Consider the following 12748-nt stretch of genomic DNA (forward strand, 5'->3'; position numbering starts at 1 on the left):
CCAACACCAGGTGGTGATCTAAAGCATAGTGTACGAATCTGCAGTTCTACATGCCAAGAACAGATGCATACTGGTAAGTAGCATTTTCCTTCTACTTTGTGTTACTAGTTGATTTTGGGACACATTTGATGGTGATGTTTCACGCCTTGTGTTAAAACTCAATTAAGATATATTAAAAAAAATTCGCTTTGCGGCTTAAGGGTATATTAGATTAACATGTAACCTTCCTGCCTCCCTGGTAAGTAAAGCAGCTTGCAGCAAAAAAAAAAATCTTTACCGTCTTTACACATCAACACCAAGAGGAAAGGAATCTGAAAATGCTGGATAATCTTTTTAGTATTGTGGGTTAACAGCTGACCTCGCTAGGAGCCCGGGATATTCTGGTAAACTCCTAGAAATAAAAGATGTTTTTTAACAACCACTTGATGGCATAAGAATGTTCAGCATGCAAATCTAGCATAGTCTGAAGCCTCATAACTATTGTCAAAAATGAGTAACTATTCCTTAGGTTGAATAGTGGTCAATGTCACAATCCCTGTTCTCTCACTGCTGTGTGGTGACCTTGGATTAGAAAATTTAGATCCTAAGATATCTGCAAGTGTTCCTTTCGTTCTCCTCTACCTCGAGAATGTCCTCTGTGGAATAGGTAATGTTGTTCCTTGCAGTGCTGCAGTTTTCTGTTTACTGGCTTAGGGTTCAAATGGAAAGCATCATTTGAGGTTTCAGAAACCACAATGGTTGGCCAGCAATTCCGGCTTCCTCAGCCCTTTGAGAGGAAAGGCAGACCTTCCTCGTGCCTCAACTGGTGTGTGGGTCAATGAAAAAATAAGGCAGCAAGAGCAGATCATCTTCAGTTAAGAGCAGTTTGTTATGTTTGTTTCTATTCCACTTACAGAATACTACTTTCACCATGTTATCGGAATGTATGGTCAAAGAATAAAAAGACCGATTCGCTTGATACCCCAATTTTCGGCCTCAGGCCATGTTTGTGGCTAACAAATTCACAGAAATGCCCACAAGCTGAATTTACGATCTAAAAATTAGAATATGCCAGTCTCCATTTCTGCCAAACTTTTTCTGCTTTCCAAATGATTCTGTTTTTGTTCATAGAAAAATGTTTTTAATGCTGAGCTTTCCCAATATGTTTTTCCAACTAATGTATCTTTATACTCCACTTACTAATCATCTCAACTTGTACATCCTTATTCACTTGAGTGCTTTCTTTTCTTACTGTTCCCCTCAGATGTAAAGAAAATGCCTTTGGGTAAGTTAAGCAAACAACAGATCGCCAAGGGGTTTGAGGCCCTGGAGGAGATTGAACGGTCACTTCAGAGCAATGCATCTCAGAAGAATCTGGAGGAGCTCTCTTCACGCTTCTACACCATTGTTCCTCATAACTTTGGACGCATGAGACCCCCTGTCATTAATACTGCAGAAGTCATCCAAGCGAAGAAGGACATGCTGCTTGTGAGTGTGAACTGCTGGGGTTGGGCGACAAAGGGGGCTGGTGTGATAATGATACTCGCATCCTGGAGGGATTAGCTTCAGATAATAAAGAGTAATATGACGCTTATTCAATGAAACCTGAACATGGGAGAAGGTTGATCCACCACCTTTAGCATACACGTGCATGCAGCTTTAGGCATAGTACTTCATATCTAGGAGAGCATACAGATCCCCTGTTGCACATGTGCACCAGAATACACACACACAACTCACTGCAAATCTGTAAGGGGAGTTCTACTCTACTTCACAACACTTCCATGGGAATGCATAGATATTTTCAGATGATGCACACCATGCCTCACTGAAGAACTATGAGAGACTAGGGGAACACTACTCACAACACATCTGCTTGGGTTCACACACTGAGGGCTTTCTTCAACCCTATATGAAACTAAAGTTCAACACTTAAATTATTGGACTGCACCCCCTTAGAGTGCACAGCCAAAGAAGGCTGAGCACACCTTTGTTTATTGTTTAACTCCCCTTTCAGGTCATATCCAAGGAGTCCCATGCATAGCTGACTGAACTTCACTAGGTGCTTAACAGCTCTAAGATGCCCCCTACAAGGTTCTATTTACCCATCACTGTATATCTGATGGGCACAGATGCACATAACTGCATATTTAAATTTGATTGTAGCTCTCAAAGCATGTGTACATGATACGAGACCCTCCTCTAGCACCTACAATCACTTAAAATGCAGCAATAGAGGCTACACACAACTAAATACAGACCACTCACAGCACATCCAGAAAGAGCAACACATTGTTCACAGCACGTACACATCGCTAACATGAAACATGATCATATATATTCCCATCTCTTCAAGCTTACTCTTCACTCTTCCCCACCCTACTTGTTTCTCCTTTTCAATCAATCACTCAGGGGCTTATAAAGGCTGGGGGGCACTGCTGGTCCTTTTTGGTAGGGGATCATTCGAAGAGTCAGATCTGAGGTTCTTCTTGAATTGGGTCACCGACACTGATTTCCTAGTTGGAGTGGCAGGGTGTTCCAGCTCTTCACCCTTCCATGGCTTCTTTTCAGTGGCAGACAACTTTGTTATCTGTTTTCTGGTAGGTCCTGGCAGATATTGAACTTGCTCAGAGTCTCCAAGCCAATAAGGTGAAGAAGGAGGAAGAGGAGGAAATGGTGGAACAGGAAGTCCCTCATCCCTTGGATGAAGACTACATGCTCCTGAAATGCGAACTGTCCCATGTGCCGCCATCATCTGAGGAGTACAAGGTAGGCTAGTGGCATAAACTGTTATTAGTTCATGGCTTTCTAAGATATTGTGTGCATCCTTCAACATATGGCTGACTATGGCAATATTTCAAGATGTAAAGGGTCTGCTGCAGTAAGACGCAGATTATGCACTGCATCCAAAGATGTATGTCACCCAATCAGCTCGTTCTCCCGCTCTGGTTGTACTTCGCTGTATGCCTCACACATGTTACAGGTGCAGTTCCACTTGTTCTGTTTCTCTTGCACAATAAATCCCCTGTCTCTTACCTTACAGATCATTCAAACGTATGTGGATGCCACTGGCCCTACCTACAGAGATCTCAAAATTCTGAACATATGGAAGGTGGACCGTGATATGGAGGTAAGCTAACCTGTGCCTGGCAACTCTTCCAAAGCATGTTTTCACTACACACTGGTCAAAAACACTGTATGTGCATAACTGTCTTGCCTACAACCTCAACTGACGTGGCAAAGTATGCATGTTGGATAGAGATAATTATGATTCCACTTAGGGTCTGTAGTACCATACCGATAAGTTCCTCACCCTTAGCTTGGAATAATGAACTTTAACTTTGGCATCCCATATGAATCAATATATTGTTCCTTTCTGGTATTCCTTTAACACTCTTCAGGCCCCAGCAGGTGTCATCTGAAGCCGACCTGTGGTAAGTCAGGGATCTGTAAGCTACTCCAGTTCAGCTGCCACTCATTTTAGGCTTATGCTGCCCTCCCTTCTATGATCTCTCTGCTTGTTTTCAGTGTGACCGGACTGTCAGAGTTGATTTATCTGTCATATTCAACCATTCCAGTAGGGTTTGTGAAAGGAAGGCCTATTTAATAACCCCTATTAAGCATTGGGCAAGAGCTGGGGAAGAACCCAGTACAGCAAGAGAACTATAGTGAGTTTTGTCTTAATGTACATTGCCCAAGAAATTTCAAAAGCCAGGACTGAAGCCACTATTTCATATAAAATGGTTTTGGGGGTTGAATGAAATAGTCACTGTTAATGGCGCCACCACCAAAACCTCAATGACCAGAGTAAAACCTTGTTCCCTGGGTACCATTTCCGTGCAAACAAGCTCTGAGTTCACTTGTCATCTGCAATACAAAAAAAGATTTACAAAAAACCTTTCTCTTTAACTTCACTTGATTTACCTTGCTACCCAACTGATTAAAATACAGAAGGCTCTGGGCATTCAGATTAGAGACAGTTGCAGCTTTCCATTGTGTAACAAGTCTAACCTAGAGAATTCATCATTCTCCATCACTGTATCTTTCATAGACTCACATGCTTTAATTATTCCCGGTCGCCTGGCTTGGAATCCCTGGTTAACCGCAATAACATACCCCCCGGGCAAAACAGTGCTGTTTGTTCAGTAGTACACACCTCTGATTTGAAACTGCTCAAACGCCAGCAAACGGGTGAATGACCTGAGTGCTCCTCTACCTTATGATGCCACCATAGCTTGGATTTCCACTCAGAGTGAGTTGTGAGGAAGACCTGGGAAAGCTGTCCTCGGTCTCTTTCTCTGAGTGTTTTATATAAACTTTTTTTTGTTTTGGCCTCCCCTGGGCACAGCTGAAGCTAAACCTTGCTGTTGAATGTTTCTGGTTTCCTCTTCCCCCAGCGGAAATATTTTGCCTCACCATTGCAAGCACTCCTGTGAAGGAAAACGTCTCTCTTCACGGCCTGTTCCAGATATTTAGCAACAATCCACAGTATCAGCGCCTTTACTGCCTGAATCCTAAGCAATGGCTTTGCACTGTAATGTTTCCGAGAATATCATGTTAGTCTCTGCCTTATAGGGAAAGAAGGCTTGTTTTATTTCTTCAGGATGGTGAGGACCAGGGGATGCCCCCTCTTCAAGGGATGATTCGATTTAAAGTTTTCCATTGGTTCCTTATACAATGTAGGCACAAAAAGGAAAGCAACTAGAGTCACCAGATGGTTTGTTTATGAAAGAGGTGCCCCCCAAAGTGACATTAAAAAAAAAAAACACAGCTTCTTTTGCGAAAGTCCACACTTGACAAGTCACCAAAAGTGCACACTAGCTCATGTCCCCAAAAATGACAACATAATATTGCTACTCGCACCTCCTGCATCTTTCCTACCTATTTCCTCACTAGTGGTGGTCCTTCAGTTACCTTCAGCTGAAGCTGTCTTTGAAAGTGTGTTATCTTCCTTGGCGATGATGCCTTTGTCGCCCGTCTGACAACTTATTTCATCTGCATCTACTTCATCAGTGTATTGACCTGGTAACATGTGGCTGCTGATTCCTAGTAGTCAGCTGTACAAGTGATGGCATTGTTAACAACCTTCTCATTGGCAGCCTCACACCTGACCGCATCTCTAGAGCGGAGAGTCCTTTTCACACAACTTGTTGTGTGGTTCCTACTAATCCTTAGGATCTGCAAGTTTCTTGGACAACAGAAACTTTGGGTGAGGTGCCTAGACTGATTCCGAGCACCCCCGCAGAATATGTTGGCCTAGAGACCTTCTAGCTCACAGTGCCACCATGAGACCCCCTACACTGACCTGGGAGTGAATAGTTTCTGGCAACCACTGAACATGACAATCCTGACTGTAGGAAGGTGGATATCTGACTATATGGTTACCCCAACTTTTTGCCTAGTGCTTAGCTGGTTTTCAACTTAGTTGGCCTGGAATCCTGCTAATCAGGGCCCCAGGCTATCTGCTCTCACTGTAAAATGGACTCCATGTAATTTAGGTACATCTCCAGTTAGATATTGGGTCACCTTATGAGCCCCTGTATAGTGTACCATAGGTACCCAGGGCATATGTGCATCCAAGGCCTACCAGGGGCTGCAGCATGTATTATGCCAACCATAGGCTGGCCATCCACATTGAAACAACTGGCTGATCACTCAGCTGGGGCAAGGTTGTGTAATCACCCCTTGCTTAGGTATAGTATCCCGATACCTACCATTACATATAGACACATATATACCTATAATTCACTCCTATGGCAGGCCTTGACAATCCTGAAGGCAGAGTGCTTGGATTTATGTGAGATGGGGCTCTAGCATGAGCTGAGCCTGTCTGCAGCTTTCAGAACCATGTCCTTATAGCTGTTCTATGATATAGCCATACCATATACTCTTAAGTGCATTATAATCGTCACGGTTAATGCTAACTTTGGTTTGGCTTTATCAAAACATGTCGTGTAAGATGTCATACGCTTTGGAATACTACCCCCCCACCATTCCTGGCGGCGGGGGTAGCATTCCACCCTTCTTGAGGGAGAAGACATGTAGTTGTAGCTTTACCCGGTTAAAGTTAAACAGAGCCTCAGCATCACAAAATGGATGCTGCTGCCACAGACACAAGTCTGACCTCCTGCAGCTGGTAGCCCTTCCAGCGAGGGAGGCCTGGACAATAGATTTCCTGCCTTGGGAGGTGCTAGCACCTCCCCAGACAGGCTATAGTGTATTGGGGCAGGGTGGGTTGAATGAAATGAGACACTGCCTGGGGCACACAAGGTAAGATCCTACCACGCATAGCCCGGTTCAAACCAGTTGCTGGGGCACTCCAGCCCCAGCTCTGGCTTGAAACTGGACAACGGGAAAGGGGTGTAACCACCGCCTTCCCAGGTTCCACCCATAGGAGGGACCTAGCAGGTAATCCAGCCCCTTAGATTAGTATAAAGCTAGGAGCTGAGTCTAGAGACTTTAGATTATCCTGAACTGAAACAAAACTCTGAACCTTTGACATTCTACTGCAACTAGAAGACTGAAGAATCTCTAGGAGTGACCACCCTGTGCAAACAGGCACCATCAGTGACTTACCGGTTTGCTTTGTCAGCGCTCCCGCTGGAGCCCGAAGACTTAGCGACGCAGCCTCTGGACTTCCAGACTTCTCTGACCCCGACCGACAGCAAAGCTGAGACCCGTGGCGGACATGAGACGTGGGACCGGACTACCTGCAGTACCTGCTTTTTGCTAACTGTGCAGCTTCTGAGGCGTCCTCTAAGTTGTGCATTGGGACTTGAGAAGCCTCAACCCCGAGCCGTAAGTGCACCGAAGCTCAGCCCTCCACACTCCACGAGTGCCGCATGGGGTCTGCTCCTGCATTTCTCCTCGACGCGTCTTCGCGGTTGCTAGCCCGCTAGCTAGTGGCCCTCCTGAAGACATCTTTACGAATCAACACCGCTTGCCTGGTTGCTCCGGGCTTGCTCCTGCTTTCCTGTAAAGTGGAAGCTCCCCAGACCGTGCTGGTCTGAACAGAAGCGATCTTCCCTTCCTGCGTGGGTTTCCTTTGCCAAGGCTTGTTGACTCCAATCCGGAAGCCGACACCGCCAACAGCGAGATCGTTCGTGGGACAGTCCGTTTCCAGCTCCTGGTCGTCATCAACGCCTCCTGGTCCACGTGGCTGCAGAGACCAGCTTCACTTCTTCACCTGTTTGCATCTCGACATCGCCTGGTTCCTTCCTGGTCAGTGGCTAGTGACCCAGACTCTGTCCCCTCTGCTTTCAGGTACTTCACTGCTCCGATCCACCCTTGGATCCAACTGGACATCTTCCTCCTGGTCGCCTGCAGCATCTTTGTGCAGCTCTCTATAGGATTCGACAACAAAACGCGACACGAAACAACACCTATGCACCCGGCTTCCCTGGGTGAAGTAACTAGTGTACTCTGGTGCTCCCGTGGGTGATAACTATCCAAGTGTCCTACTTTAACTGGGTTTTCTCGTAGTCCATCCGGAAGTGCCCGAAATCAACTACTTAACTTTCAGTTCCCATTGAAAGTCTGAGAACCTGCGTGTGTGTTTAGACACTGCACACGCATCCTGTAGGACTCCTGCTTCCTAACCTTTGGTCACTCAGTGTAGTCCCATTTATTCCCTAGGCCTATTCACTAGGCCCTAGGCCTATTCACTTTTCCTGAAGTGGTTCTTATACCACTTACTTAGTATATGGTTCGTGAGGCCCCTAGGGCAGAATTGTATGTGTGCAACTAATAGTATGCTTATTGAGTAACTTGTGCTGTATCTCGAACTCTGACCTCATAAAGAGCACAGAGGGGTTGTGTTAGTAATAAATACATGTATATTTGATATATACCTAGTATGGTGTCCTTTGATTTGGTATTCAAGGGGTTATTATTGGTAAAACAATTGGCTTCACATGCTCTCTGAAGTATTAGCCTAAGACTGCTTTGTCCATGCTACCACTAGGATAGCTGGTCTATAAGGTTGACTTTACAACCATCACCATAAGGGTTGTTTGGACTGATACAGGGTGCCCACTAGAATAGTGGACATCACATATCAGGCCAACTTCTCACACTGAGCCCCTTGGGAATCATGGAAACAGATCCAAACCTTTTACTCAGTCATTAGTGCTTCTTGTCCTCAGAGAAATATACAGAGAAGAAACAGTGGGCCGTTTTCAAAATATTTCTTGAACCAACATTATTATTGTTTAGAATACATGTGCTGCGATGATCAGTAGACCGAAGCAGAATAAAGTGATTACAAGCACCAAAAGAGTACATGATAGATACAGTCCTACCATGGTGCTAGAACTGTGTATATATGCAGGCATATGATACGAGGCAGTAATCAGACGTACTACTACTATACGAACCCTACTCTGCGTGTACCTAGAGTGTGTGTAGGTGTAAAGCCAAAAATCCCCCCAAGAGACGATCCAACCCCATTACCTGGCGGGAGCGAAGGTAGGACCCTGTTTCGGTCACGAACGGGACACTCCTCTCGGAGATATTAAACAGCTGTATGGGGGATGTCTCAGCGTGCAGGGGCCCTCTGTGTCAGCTATAGTGCCTCCTCTGCTAATTTCATTTCAAGTCATTGTTTTGCGAAGCTAGCTGTGTAAATAAAGTATTTTCAGAGAAACAAATCCAACATTGTTGTGCACGCAAATATGTGCAAAAGGTCACTGCAGAAATGTTATAGTGCAAAATTAGGACCGTGTAGGCAAATTGTGTGGCTCCCTTACTTGGGCCTAACACAGAAACTCACCACATCGACAGTGGCGACTAGTGGCCTCATCAGCGACTCCCTCCTCGTGTATCGCTCCTTTAATTGTTAAGCATCTGGTTGGTTTGTCAGCAGTTCGATCAGCAGTGATTCAGCTAATGGCCCCATTGATGTGCCACTCGTCAACATCATCGATGGTGGTCAATCTGCAACTTCTTTGGCCACTAGCCTCATTTCACATAAAGCTGCATGTCCAAATTCTCTTTACAGAAAAGAAAGCAGGGACAGTAATCGTGTTTAGCCTTTGTAAACTGCTTATGCCCCAGTCCTGTCAATGAGTAATATGTCCCGGACATCATACCATGTGAGGAAGAGGATGAACAGGCAGTGAATAATCATCCTCGACTATGATGTTACAACCTGGGATCAAACTTCTAGGCATCACTACTTCAATGACTATCCTGCAAATTAACAGTATTATGAACCTCATTACCCAATTTCTCATGCAACAGTCAGACTGGTGCTACATCTTTCAAGCCATCCCTCTTTGGTGGGGAGTGATCTGTGATCAGAGGTGTAAACCTTTTGGCACACCCGCGGAACAACTTTTAATAGCTAAGCCGTTTAAGAGAAGGTCCCATTGGAATTTTTTTTCTCATCAACTTATTGGGGAAGTAATTTCTCAGTTTTTCCTTCCCTTCTATTCTGTACATCCAGTTTTTTTTTCATGTTTAGATAAAGCCCTCAGGGCACTTTTTCAGTTCAAGCCAGGGTGACTCATATTAGTTACTCGTTTCTCTATGACTTGGCAGAAGGCCATTGACAAGCAATTGGGACCTGCAACCTCTCTAAACAAATTGACAGTGTGTTTCCTAAGAATTTTGCCACTAAGCACACTAGTTTGATCACATCATTTGGCATTATTGGTCCTTGTAAATATTTTATGAGTTTGGTGGGTTCACTTCTTTTGCCTCTTGATTTACTCTGCCTGTGTGGGTATTAGAATCCCCATCACAAAATTCCCACCCCTTGCTCCCCCACCAATTTGCGTTACCTGTAAAACTTAATTGGCAGTAATGACACTCAAGAATGTTAAGGCTGGTGGAGACGTTTAGGGGATTTCTTCCAGTTGAAGCTATGGCACATCAGTGGGTTCACTGACCAGTTTGATCAACAGTATGGGAAAATGTGCAAAATGTCTTTGAATATATTTAATTGTTCCCTTTCCTAAGTGTAATTTTACTCGCTGGTATGCTCTCGCAAACCTGGGCACCAGAACTGTGGTATTTGAGAGTATACTTTGTTATCCACTGTTGTCATATCCGTGGATACGATTTCCTGCTTATCTGCTAGCCAAGGCATTGAAATAAGGGTGAGAGTGAGGAGTTTGGCTGTGATGTTTTACAGAACTCTGTAAAGGAGTTAAGCTGGGGCTACCTGGTAAATAATGTTTCTTTCTTGTAGCCTTAATCAAATTAGAGCATTTAGCAGAAGGAATTGCCAATAGAAGTCGCTGAATGGAAGCAGCTTTTATTCTTCAGCTTTTATTTGCAGGAAGCAGGGGTTAGGCATTTTGGAAACCAACTTTATTTTGAAATTGTATCTATCATTTTAAACAAACAGTAGTAATTAACATATTTATCATTTTACATTTGCAGCAGAGTTAAACAGTGAAATAGAGCTGATATATTCACTTTTTACAGCAGGCGTCATTGTATATCATCCATATCTGTAAGAGGTAGGTGGTGATTAGCAGTGTCCAGGGAACCCCCTTCGGCAGTCAGTGGGCGACATAACATCATAAGGTCGGTCCATTCCAATCCCTTGCTAGGTATTTGATGGCATATAGGCTGCGTCCATGATTAGATGTAGTATGTATAATAGAGGGTGTTTAAGTGTACTATTGTTATCTTGCAAATACAGTAGGGCACGCGGGCCGGTCAAGTGGGGTCCTGAGATTGTGTGTGCCTGGTCTCTGGGGATGTGGGAGCAGTTACTTCTTTACATGCATTGGCACTCGCCACAAATGGTGCCCATATGTCTCTAGGCCTAGATGCCGTAGGCATCAAGTCCCAGTATGCAGTAAGCATCTCCTGGCAGTAGGTAATGTCATGTATCCACGTGCTCACTTTGGGCGTACTTGGCGAACCCCAGTGTATTGCAATGAGACATTTGGCTCGGAGGAGCATCATGGCTGATAGACAGCTAGCACCCGGTGAAGCTGCAGCTACATGACCCATTAGAGCCGTCAGAGAAGTGCAGTCTAGTCGGAAGCCAGTCACTTCGAGGATAGTATCGAACACCTTGTCCCAGAATTGTGAGACGGGGCGGCCGAGCCATGCCATGTGCAGACAGGATGCCTTTGTGTCGGCGCATCACCAGCACCTGATATCTGGTCTCAGGCCCATTTTATGTTGCTGCATAGGTGTACGGCATAGCCGATGCAGGTATTTAAAATGAATTGGTCTCAATTTGTAATTGGGAGATAGGTATAGGTATTAAAGCTGAGTGCAGCAATAGGCTCATTGTTCCTCAGTTGGAGGTGGGTCTAGATCCTGTCCATAGATCCATACTCAAAAAACAGCAATGTTTACTTTATAACTTTATTTGCTCAATATCAAAAATATTTTTTATATGAATTATAATAAATATTATTACTATGCTTGAATTACCTTCGAGTTTTCACAGTTTCTGCAGTTCAAACATGGCCTTCTAAGTTCATTAAGACAAAAAACACATTTGTAATGTAAGAACAACAATAAATAGTGTCAAGGCTGAAATTTCTTGTAGTTCCTACGTGCGTTTCGGCTAGCAGCCTTCATCAGGAAGCCATGAATAAAGTTCACAGGATGACCTAAACAAGATGCAGATAACCAAAATTCTATATCCGAGCTGTGTCACGGTCCTATATACATACAGTTCTGTAGTAGGGGATCTCTGTGTATAGTCCTAATCTAGGGAATAGTCCTGCCCATGTGCGTGGACCCCGCAGCAATCAAAAATAATCTCTTAAGTCGTCAAACAATGCAGACCTGCACAGACACTTAAGAGAGAATTTAAAGACAGATAATGCAGCCTATATCCACAGGCTACACTGTCCAGTACTTCAACTAGAAATTCCACCAAAAACCCACGCACAGCCTGTCCAGTGTTCTCCACAGAGAAAAACCTTCCCCTACCAGCAAAAGCCTCTGTAATGATAGAGAAAGTGGTGGACAGACAAGCCACATAGGCTGCCATTATGTGGCTCAGAACAGGATACTGTGCCTTTAAGAGAACCTTCCAGAACACTCTCAGTATCCCAGAATGCACAGCAGGTCCCTTTTACTTTCAGTTCTTTTTTTCGGCTCCTGCAAGCAGGACCCTGGAGCATTGAGCTCTCCCTGTTTTAGTGTGTCTTTACAGATTTTTTCACTTCAAGTGTTTTGAGTGCTTTATTTGAAGTACTTTGGTGATTTCTTCCTGGTGTGTGTCTTTCAGCACTCTTTAGTTTGTCACAATGCCTGCGTTGTTTGACAAATGCCCAGAGTGCTCGAGGAAGAAGGCTAAGTCGGACCCACATGAGGTGTGTATCCTCTGCCTTCCCTCATCTCATGCCCCTGAGGAATGCAACATTTGCCAGTCCTTTACCAGCAGGACCCTGAGGGACAGAATGAAGATCAGCCTCCAAGGCTTGGAAGAGAGAAGACTGAAGGCACAAGGTGGGTCTGGGTCTGCTCATGCTGAGGCCTCTGGGGGGCTCCCCAAGGGCAGGAAGACCAGCAAACGTCCCTGTTCGCCGGCGTCGATTGCACCGATGACGACGTCGAGAGCGATGACCGCAGTCTGTTCCCCGTCTCCCCAGGGCTCTGGGTCGAGGCGACGTAGATGTTCGGCGTCGAGGGACCCGACTAGACCGCCGCCGAGATCGCCGTTGACGATATCTTCATCGTCGTCGAGTCATCGACGTCTAGAGGTGGCCCGGCGTTGGCGCTCGCCGTCGAGGCGACACTGCCGTTCACCGTCGCCGAAGAGGAGGTCGTCGTCGTCGAGGGGATCCTT

At 45.1% G+C, this 12748-nt stretch overlaps 1 protein-coding gene across 1 annotated transcript in view; it reads left to right on the forward strand.

Moving 5' to 3' along the window:
* PARP3 (poly(ADP-ribose) polymerase family member 3) overlaps positions 1–12748 on the forward strand; it is a 225347-nt gene that overhangs the window by 78373 nt on the left and 134226 nt on the right. Inside the window, exons 6-8 of the mRNA XM_086938724.1 lie at positions 1244–1467; positions 2584–2748; positions 3023–3109. Coding sequence (XP_086794850.1) covers positions 1244–1467; positions 2584–2748; positions 3023–3109 — 476 coding nt within the window. The remainder of the gene's footprint in view (positions 1–1243; positions 1468–2583; positions 2749–3022; positions 3110–12748) is intronic.

The sequence above is a fragment of the Lissotriton vulgaris genome, chromosome 9, assembly GCF_964263255.1.
Source record: "Lissotriton vulgaris chromosome 9, aLisVul1.2, whole genome shotgun sequence".
NCBI classification, from domain to species: domain Eukaryota; kingdom Metazoa; phylum Chordata; class Amphibia; order Caudata; family Salamandridae; genus Lissotriton; species Lissotriton vulgaris.